The sequence below is a fragment of the Cornus florida genome, unplaced genomic scaffold (assembly GCF_030987335.1).
Source record: "Cornus florida cultivar Cherokee Brave unplaced genomic scaffold, ASM3098733v1 CherokeeBrave_3.0.0_Hap2_Chr01, whole genome shotgun sequence".
NCBI lineage: Eukaryota > Viridiplantae > Streptophyta > Magnoliopsida > Cornales > Cornaceae > Cornus > Cornus florida.
Genome location: NW_026775571.1, coordinates 100,966,131 through 100,982,105, shown reverse-complemented (window position 1 = coordinate 100,982,105; position 15,975 = coordinate 100,966,131). Strand labels below are relative to the sequence as shown.

The 15,975-nt window shown below is 34.1% G+C and overlaps 1 protein-coding gene across 1 annotated transcript; it reads right to left on the bottom strand.

Moving 5' to 3' along the window:
* Positions 1-5,364: 5,364 nt before the first annotated feature.
* Positions 5,365-8,812, bottom strand: LOC132309397 (oligopeptide transporter 1-like). Its single transcript, XM_059807713.1, has 7 exons — positions 8,691-8,812; positions 7,698-8,137; positions 7,371-7,468; positions 6,721-7,293; positions 6,355-6,613; positions 6,093-6,275; positions 5,365-6,006 (listed from the first exon to the last, which is right to left on the bottom strand). Exons 1-7 carry the CDS (start codon positions 8,770-8,772, stop codon positions 5,383-5,385), a joined length of 2,259 nt encoding a protein of 752 aa, XP_059663696.1. The 5' UTR covers positions 8,773-8,812; the 3' UTR covers positions 5,365-5,382.
* Between the last annotated feature and the right edge of the window lie 7,163 nt (positions 8,813-15,975).

The following is a 15,975-nucleotide window of genomic DNA, read 5'->3' as shown; positions in this document are numbered from 1 at the left end:
TTAACATTTTAAGCAATTGCTAAAGATGAGTGTTTTGGATAAAAGAATACTATATAGTCTGTATCTCAAGTTACTCAATATTTTTCCAGGACAGGACACATTTAAATAGTGAGCACACAACAACATCGATTTGGAGAACTTACTTATGATTTAATATAGGACCACGTGTGCTCAATTTTGCGCTGAATGTAGTAAAGTCTATGATGGACTCAATAAGAATAGCCAAACTATCATTAAAAAAGACTCGATCTGTCGTAGGAATACAGATTGGTCCTTGGCGATGCTGGGAGTTAGCCTTGAGGTTCTTGACACCTCTGTAAGGACGACTCTTTACCAATGAACAAGTATGAAGGTGAAACAAATTGAAAATAGGATTAGAAGATAACTTAAATGTCTACAACTAGGTTAATTAAAACTGAGTTATGAATAAAGAAAAGTTGGACAACAATATGAAATTTAAAGTGTGTTAATGTGTTATGGTGGACCTCCTTTAACGTTCCTTCAATGAATGGCAATTATACATCATCGATCCACACCTCCCTTCCTGTATATTTTATCTGGTTTTGATGTAAATGCCACGATACTTTAACCCAAATTCGAACTTCGAAGAGCCAAAAGTGGATGGTTTTCCTAAAATAGTGTATAGAAGTTCCTTACTTCGCAAACCAATCTTCCTATACTGATTCGTATTCTCTTTAAGATAATATATATATTTTCATATTCCTCTTTAGGCAACGAGATGGCTCTAACTTTCTATATAAAACAGTACCTTTGGCCTCCAAAACACATCCATCTTACAGTAAGTTGAGATAATGAAGCAGTCGTTGGCATCATCATCTAAGCTTTTAAAACTAGTTGTTATTCTGATAGTCATCACCCTCTTGTTTACTTTGGTGGCTGCCAAAGGTGGCGGTGGGGTTGGCAGAAGTGGAGGTGGCAGCAGAAGCGGAGGACACGGCAAGGGCGGACAAGGGCGCAAAGGTGGAGGCAAGGGTGGAAAAATACCTATTATTATAGTTGCAACGCCTCATCATCTGAAGCACGGCAAACCAGACAAATCTTCAAGCTCCACTCTTACTCGTTCATGGGACCATTGGGTGTATATGCCTGTTAGTCTGTCTTTGGTTTCTCATACTTTGTTTCTTTGATTACATGAAAGACTTAGTGGGTCCTACTTTCATGTAATCAAAGGTCACTGATCCCTTCAGTCCAAGCATTCTGGTGAGTTAGAGTGTAACACATAATTTTAAGGTCCAGGAAATGAAAGACTTCTCGTCCGTTAAATACATTTAATGTGTTAGTAACCGTTAAATACATTTAATGTGTTAGTAATGATGTAAAATCAAGTTGATTTAATTTCTCATTTTGGGTTATTGTTTATTTACTCCTCTAAGGTCACAATTCATTTGCATACATTTGTGACAAAGGCTTTGGTATCGTACTATTTCTCTCTAGAATATTGTGGATTTGTTGGGCTTTGTTTAATACTCCTATTTTATTTTTTTGCCCTTTCTAGTCCCAATGTTATCATACATATTCTTATTGAAGTGGGGAGCCACATTTAGTTTAGTATGGGCAGCCGCATGCCCCCACTGAACTCTTTTGTATATTTTATAGACCTCCTATAGAATTGTAAATTACCTTTAGTCTCCCTGGGCAAATAGAGAGGAGAGAATGAATATCATTAATGTTATCGGATGACTGAATACATCACTTAATTTCGAGTACATTTGACAACACAACCCATAAATATTTGCCAAGTGAATTTATTTAAAACAAGAAATGATATAGATAAATCTTAAACGTCAAATTTTTTTAAAAAGTAGAACACCACCAGTATAAATTTTTATTTATATACATATATTGAGCAATATTATTATAAAATTTTAATTCATTTCTATTTTTTATACTAAGAGTTACTCTAAAATGATTTAAAAAATGAAATTATTACATTATTATAATTACTTTTATATTATGTATATCGTTATTATACTTTATTATAATAGTATTTTTGTTTTAAATGAACAAGTATCATTTTATGATTCTGACTCTTTTCATTTACGGTTTTAGTTTTAGGTAAAGTTAGAGTAATTCATGCTGTGTTATATTACAAGAATTGAGAAATTCATTCCCATTCTTCACTAGGCTAACTAATCACCCACTTTATTTAGGATTCAAACCCTCACGTCTAGAACTTGTTGGTTATAAATGAAACATCCTACCTATTTATAAGCATTCCCTCCCTAGTAGATTGCTAGGATGCATCATCAACAATTGAAAATATTCTACAAATATACTATTACAACATTCTCTACACTATTCTAGACTATTTCACATTTTCACACTACTCGGGAAGCCCTCTAAATACAAACTCCCTGCACTTGCCATGCAACAATCTATTCACTTTGAATTTTACTTCTGATCTTTCGTCTCATTAATATTTTGACCTTGATTGCTAGTTTGAGGTAGTTCAATCATATCAACCATGATTAGTTGTGAGGAGGAGGTAGTTACTAATAGGCAAGGAGAGAAGAAGTACCAACGGGCCAGTGGTCTAACAATATCAGCCTCAGGGGGTCAAATCTCAAAAGAGACATGTGTGTGAATACCAACTATGAAAAAAAAAAAAGAAGAGAAAAAAAAAGAAGAGAAGTATTGTTTAAAAGAGTGTGTACACCTTGTCCAAGACCAAGGGGAATGCCCAGGGACCTAAAACCAATGGCCCAAGCCCAAAAGGACAATACGGAAACAAAGGGAAAAAACCCAGCCAAAGCCCAGGGCCCATTACAAGGTTGGGAGTCAGGACAACGGGCTTATCCCGATGATCCACAAACTCAAAATGGGCAACTTCCCGAACCATCTCCGAAACAATTAATTGGTTACCCACGGCACAACCCTGGCCCAACTCCGAAGCACCGAAAAGCTTCCTCATCCATTGGTATTTGAATAAAGATAATTTGAGAATGCCAAGTGGACCAGTGGTTCCTATTACATGATGTCACGAGGGACTCACATCCTCATTCATATAATTTTTTTTTTTTTGGGTCTAATTCGAATCATGTATCATTACTTGAAAATTTAATTTTTTTGAAAATTTAATCATGTATCATTATTCTTAGTATTTTTATTTTTTTATTTTTCATATATTTTGGTTTTTTAAATATAAGATTAAGGAGAGGAAATAAATGATATAAATATAAATGAATAAAAAAAATAAGCGGAGATCAATTCAAAAATGATGTTCTTGATGATGAGGTTCAAGTTGAAATTTTGTATGAATTTCTATAAGACCTTTATTTTATTTTCAAACACACAATTGCTTTATTTTTTAGGCATTGAGCCCATCAAGGTCAACTTCTCATATATATATATATATATATATATATATATTACTTTTGCAGTCTATTTTATGTATTTTTTTTTTGGTATCTATTTTATGCTTCATTTTCGCGAATGTGTTTGTGCGTGTTCGCGTGGGAGGGATGGACAGTGAAACAAATGGCCTCAAATCCTACAATTTTGATTATACATTTGACTTTTGGGACCTTTTCGCTTCATCATTTTGTGGGAAAGTAGAGTGTTTCACTATGTTTCTACATGTTGAATATGTTCAACAGAATCCATAAGTCTAGATTAATAAGGTTTTAAGCTCTAACAAATACAATAGTAGTGCTGCTATTTAAACCATGCCTTTCAAGCTCCAACTACAAATCAATTTTCTTTGGCAAGTGCATTCTATAGTTTTTTTTTGTTGTGTGCATGTTTAGTTCATAAAACAGCATTCTATTACAGTGCATAAGAAGAAAATAACAAACCAATGACCATTAGTTCATTGGCATAACCTTTCCTCTCCCAAAAGGGGAGGAAAGAGGTTCAAGCTGTTGGGAAACGTGCTAGTTTTAAAAACTTTTCGAGGGATTTAAATTCATAGATCTTGATTCATCACATAGAGACAAGTTTTATGAAAAAAATAAAATAAAATATGATGTATTATTCAACTAAAAGATTGAATACTTACATCAAGGTTTGAGTAAACCTCAGATCTCTCCTCTAAAGTGAATGTTCTCACTTATTGTAGATCCCTTTTGCTAGACATCTTTTCCATGGATCTCCATCTTCTTGGTAATGGTCTTGCCTTTAGGAATCACTCATAAGCCTCCTTGAATGACCTTGGAAAACTAGGCTTGTGGGAGCCTCCATCAGATGAGAACATAAACCCTAATTTTCTAGAGAGAGAAAATTTATTCCTTTTTCCTTCTCATAAAAATCACCCCCAAAAATATACATAGACCATGTATATTTATAGGCAACATAAAAATAAAGAAAAGGAAACAACAAATCCTTCTCCATCTCTAATTCATATGTCTCAAATCTAATATGATTTCAATATCAAGTTGGGCTATGAGTGAGAATCCATTGGGCCTATTATTTTATTGGCTACAATGAATTAATAATTGGCCCGGTTCATGGACCCAATTCAATTAATTCATAAATTAATTTCTACTCCACTAAAAGAAATTAATTGAACTCCAATTAAATAATAAATAACCTCTAAGTCAATATTGCACTTTGACCCCTCTATGCATAATTAGTTATCGGATAAATATAGCCATCAATCCGACTCCTTAATTAATATATTTATTTTGGTACCTTTGATTATTTCTGGCTCGATCACAATAAAACATTTGTTTGACAAAAATAATAATTTAAATAAATAAATATATAATAAATCATTTTGTCTAAAAACACACGAAGGCCTTCGAATTTACTTTGTGATCAACCATAATCAATACAAAATAAATACAAGTAGCAATGATGCAAATATTGAAAATATAACCCTCTAACTATTAATTACATAACTACCCAAAGTGTCGGTCTAAGGATCCCGAAGAATCCGCCGAACAAATCAAAGTAATTATTAATTAATAAAAGAGTCTATACTTTTCTCATGCTTAAGAGTCAAATGCCATGACGGTGATAGGGAGTAATTGCATATGACGGCTCTCGCAATATATCTCAACCTAACGCGGATCCAGTTCAAGTCTTAATTAATTATGAGTCCATCCATAATTACCGACTATGAACAATTTATAATTACTATTTATATATCATGCATTGATTGTCATCACATACATATATATAAATATTTCTTGTAATTAACTGGACACTATCAATTTCATAGTGAATTGAAACATAATACATTGAATTCACCAATTATATAAATCATAAATATTTCAGATATGTCAGGAACATATGTCAATACAATCCAGATAGGAATTTGCTATGCCAGGGCATATAAATCCCAACACAAGCCCCGTTGTCGGCAATTTGTGAAATGTGTGTATGAGTGCTTACCTAACCGAGAAAAAAAAAAAAAAAATGTCAATTGAAGACAGGACACCCCTTAACCTCTATACCTGGGGCAGTAGGACAATGTGCCAGAGGGCAATGATCATCCAAGTCTAAGCCCCACCACCTCATTCCATTGATGTCCCTAACCTGCAATGTGAAATAGCACAGAATGGCCATGAATGCAACACCAGCGTCTAGTCCAGCTGACAGAATGTAGTTGTGCCTAGCCCACCACCCTTTGTATCTCCTATACACAACAAAGTTGAAGAAGATGCCCACTGTCAACCAACAAATGTAGTTCACAGCCCTGGCTGGTGGCATACCTCCTGCACCACTTAAAATGATTGGTACGTTTATGAGCCTAATCCATCTTTGCTCGGGAAATTTCTGGGATAAGAACCAAACAGGCAGTGGCGCAAGAAAGCCGATGAGAAAGAAGTAGTTCATTGCAGGGTATACGCCAAGGTGGCCAAACATGCGAAGGGGGCCAACCACACCCCAGATAATTGATGCATTGTAGAAAACATCGTCGCCAGGACAAGTCCATGGGCTTCCTTCTGGCAATTTCGATGTGTTGCAGATGTCCTTCACTGTGCTGAGGAGCCACCAAGCTGTGCCAAAGTAGACCGAGGATGCAACTACTGTTCCTACTAACTTCAATAAGAATCATAAGTAAATATTAGTATTTACTAGGCATAGGCATCTATAAGAATTGATATTTCTCAATCTTTTTTAAGTACCTGAACAGCAAACATGGACTTTGGTGGGATTTTCATGTAATGGCCTAGCTTGAAATCCGAAAGGAACGTTATTGCTTGTGTCATGCTTATGTATCCATAGGTCTTGAAGGCTACATTGGCAAGAGGTCTCCCCGGATACATGTAGCCGATAATCAGCTCAGTGATAACATTTAGTCCAGGTTGCTGCACAATGATTTCACAACCAAATCAAGCATAGTCATTGACAGAACGTTGAAGAAAGCTCGCGATTCAAGAAATGTACCTGGTTTGTGGTAGCTGTGATCACCCCAATAGGCAAGGTGAAGACCAGAGCCAAAACAATTGCCAGTAGCACACCCCAGTAAGGAAGCTGCAATTGTCTACCAAACCCTTCACAAGTAAGCAAAGCTACTCCAATTACCACCACCAAGATTGCATAAAACCACCACTGAGGAACAGGATCATAGTTCTTCTTCATCAGCCTAGTGTGTACATCTCCAAACTTGTCTTGGAATGATGCCTTGGTTTGTTGCCAAATCGTACTGCAAATTGTAAAACAAAGTCGAATTGGTTATGGTTTTGTAAGTCCACTCATATGTGGTTTCAGGAAAAAAAAGAAGAAGAAGAAGAAGAAGAAGAAGAGGGTTACCTCCCATAGAAGAGAGCAACATGGGATATTGTTGCGGCTAATGTTGCAAAGCTTAGACCATAAGCAAATGCAAAGAAGATACTGACATAAATCCTGCTATAACCATCGTATCCTTGTCGATTGAATTGGAATGTTGTTTCATTCAAGACTAGTGAGACATTGTATTCTCCTCCATCGGCATTGAACACATGTGAAGAGAAAATTGGGACACGTTTGGCTTCGAATAAGTTGGTCCAATAAGAAATAGGGATCACCATGTAGACAATCATTATGTAACCAACCAATATGTTAATGATAGCAAATCCAGGTGTGGCTAGGGGACTTCCTAGAAAACCAGCTACAGTTGACCAATCAAGGGCGAACGAGCCGATGCCAAGACCATGAAGGCCAGAACCGAGTTGTTGGGCTGTGACTGAATCCTTCCATATCCAACAAACAAAGGAGAGGGCAGTTATGGATGGAAACAGATAGTTGGGAACAATGTAGTATGAGAAGCTTGATACAAGGACCACAATGAAGAACTGCAGCCTAGTTAGGCCTCCTTTAGGCCTAACCTCAACATCATGCAATGCCCTACAAGTTCAAAAGTGAAAATTATAAGAAAAATGAAGTGTGTGTGTGTTTGTTGAGAAAGGGGAGAGAGAGAGCACCTAAAGAGGGAGACCTGAACCAGATTGGAAGGCCACCACATGTATGGTGAATCAACCAAAAACTTTCGGAAAATACCAGCCCATCCATACCCAAGCATCTAAAAAATCCATCAAACACAATCAGGCAAAATGGAGAAACTACAGTAAGTTTCTAGCAAAGAGATCATTAACAAGTAAACAAGTCCTCTTATAATAAGCTACATACACAATATGCACCTTAATTTTCTGCTAAGGATATATATATATTTTTTTTCTAGTTCATCTAAAATCAACATATACAATAATGTAAAATACCTATTAACTACTTTGATGAATAGAGAAATTCACCTGGGTTGATTGCGTTAACAACATAGCAGCAAGAGGATGAATTTGCCAGTGGTAGAATGCCTTCACAATAGTGATGATACCCACTGCATAAACGGGACTTGACCCCGAATTGGCAAAAATAGTGATGAGGACATGCTCTTTCAAGTTAAATGGTCCCGGATTTAGTGAGAAAGACCATTTTGTTGCTGGGATACGGATTGATCTCTTTGGCAGATATACTGCCATAAAATTTCCGATTGGAAGTACAGCAATTTGAGCTGAAACTGATGATACATAGAGTGCATTTTGGCGGTAACCAAAGAATTGGTTCAAGAATGCCAAAATAGCACATGAAGTGATGCCCAAAACCCATGTCCGAAATGTCAAGCATGGCAATGTTGGATCATCTGTTATTGGCACCGTGAGACGGACTTGCTCTATTGGAGAATCATTCACCTCACCTGCTCAGAATTTCATTTTAGGGCTCTCATAATTAAACACTGATAAAATTCATGTTCATGGTGGATTAGATATGGACACAAGTTCTTAGCTTAGAATTTTTTTTCTCGTAATATATTTACATGGAACATACTCTGAATCTTGTTACATCATTGACAAAGATACCTTCTATGATTCAAACAATTTATAGAAGATGACTTGCAATTTAAATTATAACAGAGGATAACTCTCTGTATGCTATAGGATGATAATATTTAACATGCTAGACAGTCCACCAAATACAGCAAAATAATAGTGAAAAACAAAAGTGGTGTGGAAGATGAAACACAAAAAAGATAGTGTTGCATGCATATACACACACAAACACATAATTGAACAACCATTTATTTTACAAATAAGCAAAGAAGAAAAATAAATATAATTCAAACAGAAGTGGGGTGGAAGATGAAAATAAAAAAACATAGTGTTGCGCGCGCGCACACACAAAAACACACACACATATGATGTTATTGCTGTATGCAACATGTAAAGAGACTGGAAAGGGATGAAACTCACCGGAAAATTCGACAGAATGACTCTCTGGATCAAGCTTTTTGTTCTGATACGAAGAAACCATATTATCATCTGAAAGCTCCATGTTGCAAAAGGTGCACAGCCAACACTAAAGAGTAGTTGAAGCAATAATATATATATATATATATATATATATATATATATATGAACCGGTACACGAATGGGATTGGTTATGGGATCCTTTAATTAGATTCCATTTGGTGTTTGGTTTTGTGGAGTCTGATTAGGTAATTATTTTTTTAAGAAGATTTAATTATATGGAAACGAGTTTAGAAAATTAGTTTCCTGATCTGGTGATTTGGTTAAACTTCGTTATTGGTTTGGGAAAAATTCAGTTTCCTGATTTGATTTAAGTTCGTTATTGGTATAAGGAAAATTTAGTTTCCTGATCTGATTTAGCTTCCTTATTAGTGTTATTGGTTTTGAATTCTATAAAAGGCAAGTTAACAAGTTTGGGACTCTATAAATATCAACTCTAATAAGATTTTAAAGAGTGTGAGAATTAGAGTCTTATTGGTTTTGAATTCTACAAAAGGCAAGTTAACAAGTTTGGGACTCTATAAATATTAACTCTAATAAGATTTTAAAGAGTGTGAGAATTAGAGAAAAATTTATGCCAATACAAGAGAGAGCAATTGAGAGAGATTGAGAGACAATTCTCCATTGTAATTCTTCATTTCTTCGTAGTGAATTTGTTCGGTGTGCTCCATGGACGTAGCCCTAAGATTTGGGTGAACCATGTATATATTGTGTTCTTGTGTATGATTTTTTTATTCTTCCTGATTACTTATTTATTCCTTGAATATCGTTGTTTATTTTGTGTTTCCGCCATAATAATTGGTATCAAATCTGGTTTGATTGTGTATAGCAACTCCAACATGTGGCACCCTCTATTTTTGCTTTCATTTTCATCACACTTACTGTTTCTGATCTTCTCTGTGGTTTTTACTGTTAAGCCACAGGAATATATGGTCTGAATTATCAAAGATAATTTTGAACTACTACAATATTTAAGTGGGTAATGAGAATAATGTAACTGTTGTATTCCATTTTCTAAATATGATATAGGTTACGAGTAGTTAGTTCCAATCAATAAAAACCATGCTCTACCTTTCTCATTATAAATATTGTAGCTGTATTTTTACTCAACGTTTCTAGCTCTGCTTTTCGTTCTTTTTGAATTGAGCAAAAACTGAATTTTATGTTTGTTTGCTAGTAAAAGACTGCAGATTTGGAATCTTGCAACTGTGACAACCAAACGAAGCATTGCCATTAACAAGATTCACGCACCTAACATGTACAAATGTTTACAGGTGATTGTTACCCAACAGATTATTTACAAGAACTACATCCATTTTTTTTTTTTTTTTAGCCTGGCAAAGAACTACATCCTTAAAAGCATCAAAGTAGGAAGATTCTTAAGACTTGAAAGACCCCAAAACCTACTTGTGATTACATCTACAAAAAACCCTTTTCACCATTAAATTGAAATCCACATTTTCTATTAATCATACTTGATCATTCTTGCTAAATTAAATTTAGTGGTTGAACCATTTTACTCATATTAATTCTTTTCCTTCACTCCTTACTTGTCCTTAATGAATCTTAATTTCATCTCTCCAATCAGATTCACATTATTGATTCATCCCCATTTTCTTGTCTTGTGTGCCACCCATACCATCACATCTTCAATGCGAATAGAGTTTAGTTTACAACTAATAATTTGTTCCGCTATACATTGTTTTAGAGTAACACTATAATCGCTGACATTGCCACGACGACTATGAGAGAGTGTGTCCATCACCTCGCGTTCTTATTTCTCAATCAGTGTTTAGTTTACAACTAGTAATTTGTTCCTCTATACGTTGTTTTAGAGCAAGACTATAATTACTGACATTGCCACGACGACTCTAAGAGAGTGTGTCCATAATTACTGACATTGCCACGACGACTCTAGGAGAGTGTGTCCATTACCTCACGTTCCTATCTCTCAATCAGTGTCGTAATATCTGTGAATGGTTGTTTTCACCCCATAACTCATTGATCATGACTACACAGTACCTTGAAAATTATTTACAAGTTTAAGGGGACCATTACCTTTAATTTTTTAGGTCTCAAGTCTTAACCACCACAACATTATATCTACTATTAGACAAGTCCTATTGAGGTGAGATTCACAAATCACAATGAACTGGACACTAGAGATTATTCAGAGTTGTACAAAGTCAAGAGTGAAGATATTTTTGCATACAATAATTAATATGTATCCAAACAGTATTATCCAAGGAGGGGATGTCACGAGCCAAACACCCTCTTATCCATATGGGTCGGTATTTTGGATTCTACCTTCACCAGTTTGCATAAATGCAGCTGGAAACAGTAGGGCTCTTTTTTTTTTTTTTTTTTTTTCCGTTGGCAACTTGCCAATATGCATAGGCGTAAAATTGTCTTTTGACAACAAAGAGGTCAAAATTTAGGATATCATAGACCATGATCTTTAGGGTTTCTAGGATATCTTTTAAGGCCCAAATTCTATTGTAAAGTCTAAGGTTTTGTTTGGGTCCATCCTTTATTATTGGTTCATGATCCAAATTGACTGATTACGTACTGTTCTGGCTGAAGTGAACACATGAAACGACTCAAACTAGTCGGCTAGGGCCACAAATTTTGAGTAATAATTTTAGTTTATATTCTTTTTTTCTTTATTTTGTTGGATGGTGGTGTCTGCGGCATCTATTATTGGACAGTCTCCTCGTTCCATATATCCACAATTATCAATAAAATTTCTTAAGATGACTTCAAGAAATTCGAACTTTCAACCTTCAAAATATAAATTTTTGGATTTAATTCTGCACCATTTTTAACATAAACCCAATAAAACCGAAAAAACTACATGTAAAAATCAAAGCTTTGAGCTCATTTTTGGCCTTTTCCCTTTAATGATCAGAAATAAGCTTAGACATGTTTTTATTTAATTAAGTAAGTACTAGTGTTTCTAGCTACAAAGATCCAAATGCATAATACAAGGTACATGATCAACTGAACCTCGATATGAAATGTACTTTTGTTCATATATGATGCTATTTGGCCTTTTTCGTCTATACTATTTGCTTTAAAATAATTGTGACAAATAGGAAGAGTGAGATTTTAATTATTTTCAAAATTTTTATATATCGACGGCCATCTTTCCAGAGAGTGTTTTTTAATTTTTTTCTTTTTCACATTCCAGAGAATGTTTATTGCAAGAATTGATTACCTCCAATCCGAGGCTGGACTAGTTTCAATAGTTTAGATTCGGATTGGATTGGAATATGAGGCTCTATTGGGTCATATGGTACTTTTAACTGGTCCACTGACCTAAATAGGCTGAAATTTTACTTGGACCATAGCCCACTTTCTTAGTGTTTTCTTTAGATGGGCCATGAGAATTTTCCTACCTTAGCTCATTTGTGGGTCGTAAAAGGTTTTGGTTTATTTTTCTGAATATATATACACACACAAATTATCTAGTACATATTTATAGATATATATATATTTTTGGAGAGAATTGAAAATCAGAAAACAATCGTAAGTATGTTGGTTGATTGTCTTTTTAAATTCATTTTTTCAAAGATTGGATGAAAGAACATTTATTTTCAAAAAATAACCTTTTATAATTTTCTAGAAATACTTTTACTATGTTTGGAAACACCGAATTCAAATCTCATATTCAAACTTTTAACTAAATTTTTTTCGATTCTAAATCCAAATTTTTTTCGATTCTAAATCCAAAACACTGATTCGTGCTCCAAAACACAACATTTACTATTTTATCAAATTGGACAAACTCAAAACATCTCAAATCTTTAATATGCTTATCATATACTATTATTTATCAATGGGTTATAAGCCCAATGGTATAACTTCTCTACCTTCAAAGAGAGACAGGAGATGTTAGTTAAGTCTCACACAGCAGCAGGAGTGCGAAAGCGAAAAAATTTAAGTTTAGGGAGAACAGGAACAAGAGCCCGCGTTGAGAGTGAGAAGGACGATTAATAATGAAGAGTAAAAGCGACACTCATTGAGAAGGAATTGTGTAACCTAAAAAAAATGAAGGATTCAAGTCTCAGTCTCGATATGGATGATTTGCTTGAGAGTAGTTACACGATAAATAATGAAATGGAAAGTGATCAGAACCACAACCTTGTTAGGCTAGAATCTTCCAACCCATAAAAGTTTCCTTAGGTGAAAAACCATATTTATGGAGGCTATGTGAATGAAGGTGGGTAAGTTTGATGAAAGTACGATCTTCACAAGATTAAATTGAATGTAAGGCTAACTTGGCATGGAGTTTTGGTAGAATTACAAATACTTCACACAAGTCATATATGAGTTGGATATATGATATATATCTAACACTATCGAGTATTGAATTCAAAGCACGTGGAGAGGTTAAAATTAAAAACAATTCTGGCATCATATATATAAATCTATGTCCCCTACGTTATAGTGAGTCTGACTGTGCAAGCTTGTGTCTAAAAAAGTTAATGATTTCGTATTCTTCATGAAATATTTCAGAATTCCAAACTAGAGAGAGAAAGATAAAGGATGTGATAGGGTTAGGGCTTGAAAGATTTATGCATCTCATTTTTCGGATAATGTACTCCTTCCGTCAAAATATTTGTCCATCTTTTCTTTTGGAAATGTCCCAAAATACATGTTCCTTTCAAAAAAATGAATATACTGTTTTTCATTACATACCCAAACTATCCCTTTTCTATTTACTTGTTTAGCACCTTATAAGGTTAAAAATGAAATTTCACTAATTATTAAATACACTTCCATAAAAAGTTGAAATTCCAATACATCCCAACTATTTTGGGACTGAAAAAATAGTATTATTATTATTATTATGTCTTCATAGGGAATGTTACAAGTCTAAATGATCTATGTGCTCTATATGAATCTTTATTTTATGTTATTACTTGTTCTGTTTTGTAATTCGTCATAATTAACTCTTTAAACAAATTTTTTTGTTATAACTAAGACATAAAATGGAAGGGAATTATAATTGAATTTATGCATTTATGCATATCTTTACCGAGATCACATTTTAATATAAGTTTAATATACTGATTTAAATAAGTGTATAATCATATACGGAGTATATAAATATATATTTGTTTTCAACCACCAACATTTTGGAGTAAAATGTCCTTCAACCCTTCAAATGAGAGGTCAAGGGTCAATAAGTACATGTTGTGAGTAGTGAGTACATTTAACACCAAAACACAAAAAAGAAAAAATAATAATAATAATAATAAAATTGTATCCAATCCATGCACATAATCCATCGATAATTCAAACAAGTCTTGTCCTGAAATTAGATTTGTGGAATTAAGAGAAGATTCATTTCTAATCTATTTTAGAATTAAACATAGCAAAAGAAATTTCGACTGAGGGCAATTTATCTGATGGATCCATTTGATGCCCTAATTTGGGCGCTGGATATATAAAATATGGAAAATGATATTTCAACTGAAGTATCTGACCGGTTATTTTGGCAAAATCTATGTGACCTATCCAGTTAACCCATTTCCATCTCTCCTTCTTTTTTTTTTTTTTTTTTTTTTTTTTTTTTTTTTTTTTTTTCTCTAATATCTCACTCACCAGGAAAGAAGCAGGAAGTGGGTCGATTTGTTGTCCAGTTAGCCCACTTCCATCTCTCTCTCTCATCTCTTCTCTCACCTTTCTTTCTTTTTCTCATTCTATTTCTCTCTCTAATATCTCACTCACCGGAAAAGAAGCAGGAAGTGGGTCGATCTGTTCTGAAGCTGGTTCGTCGGCGCTGAAGACTACTTCCCTCTCTTTCTCTCTCCTTTCTTTCTTTTTCTCATTATATTTCTCTCTCTAATATATATATGAAGTTGCAATCATACCTTAAAAATCAAAGGTTGTTTCTTTCTTCAAGTTAAGATGGCAAGAAATATTGTTTGAAGAGACGAAACGAAGAGGAAGAAATTTGATAACTATTAGAAGAGAAGAACTTAGCTTAGAACTTGACAGTCTGAAAAAGTTGAATCTGCGGACGCCTTGTTATGTGTATTCTGCCATGTAATCAAATAATAGTCAAACAATAATAAAATAATATTAATCATTGGCCATATATATAAGAAAGGTTACACCTTTAGAATAAATAATCACATACATATATATATATATATATATATATATATATATAATTAAGAGGTGTGTTGGTTGATGGAACCAACATATCTCTTTGTAAGAGGTGTGTTGGATGATGGAATCAACATGTCTCTTTGTAAGAGGTGTGTTAGATGATGGAATCAACATATCTTTTACTCTCACAACGATTATGGAACGGTCCCAGCCCTCTATAAATATGCAATAGAAAGGTTTGAAATCGATCGTTCAGTATCGCAGTAAAGGTAAAAAGAGTTGAAGAATGTTTCCGTTCTAATATTCTTCTTCAAATATAGTTTCTATATCGGGTATGTTTTTCTGCATTAAATTTATGTATTGGAGTCATGAATCCTATTTAGAATGTAATTGCTTACATGCGAATCTAATTTGCCAAAATCATCAACTTATCTATCACGGCCCATAAAATATTCTGGTATTATTATATTCCAAATGCAAAGAAGAAAAGTGACAACAAACAGTAGTCATGGTTGTAGTGGGCCAATGTCTCACATGTATGTCACGTGCACTGATAATGTGTACAATACTGGTATCAATTAACAATATAGTGATAACTAGGAGGATCACTTAATTAAAAATGCATGGTTCACTGAAAAGAAATGCATGCATGTGGTGTAGCTCGCACATCCATGCATGCCTTTGTTTTTAACCCGTTAATGAATTCAATATTAAACTCTTTTATACACTTCATCACTCACCACTGCTCAACGTACGTCCATTTGGGATGGGGGTGGTGCATGTGTTCCGTTGCTGGTTATAAAGAGGGGTGCACAAGGGGTTTGGTTTGAATTGAATTAGAATTTTTTTAGGATTAAATTATTTATAATGGTTCTATTATTTTTTAAATCAAATCGAATCATAATATTCATGAAATCGAATCAAACCAAATAGCGAAAAATCGGTTTGGTTCGATTCGGTTTGTCGGTTTAATTTTATTTTCATTTAATTTTATTTTTAAAAAACAAAATCTCTTATTTTTTTCAGGAAAAAAATATAGCATTCCTTGTTTACCATTTATTGGGAATAGAAAATAAAAAAAAATTAACTCAAAATTTCTAAAAACAAA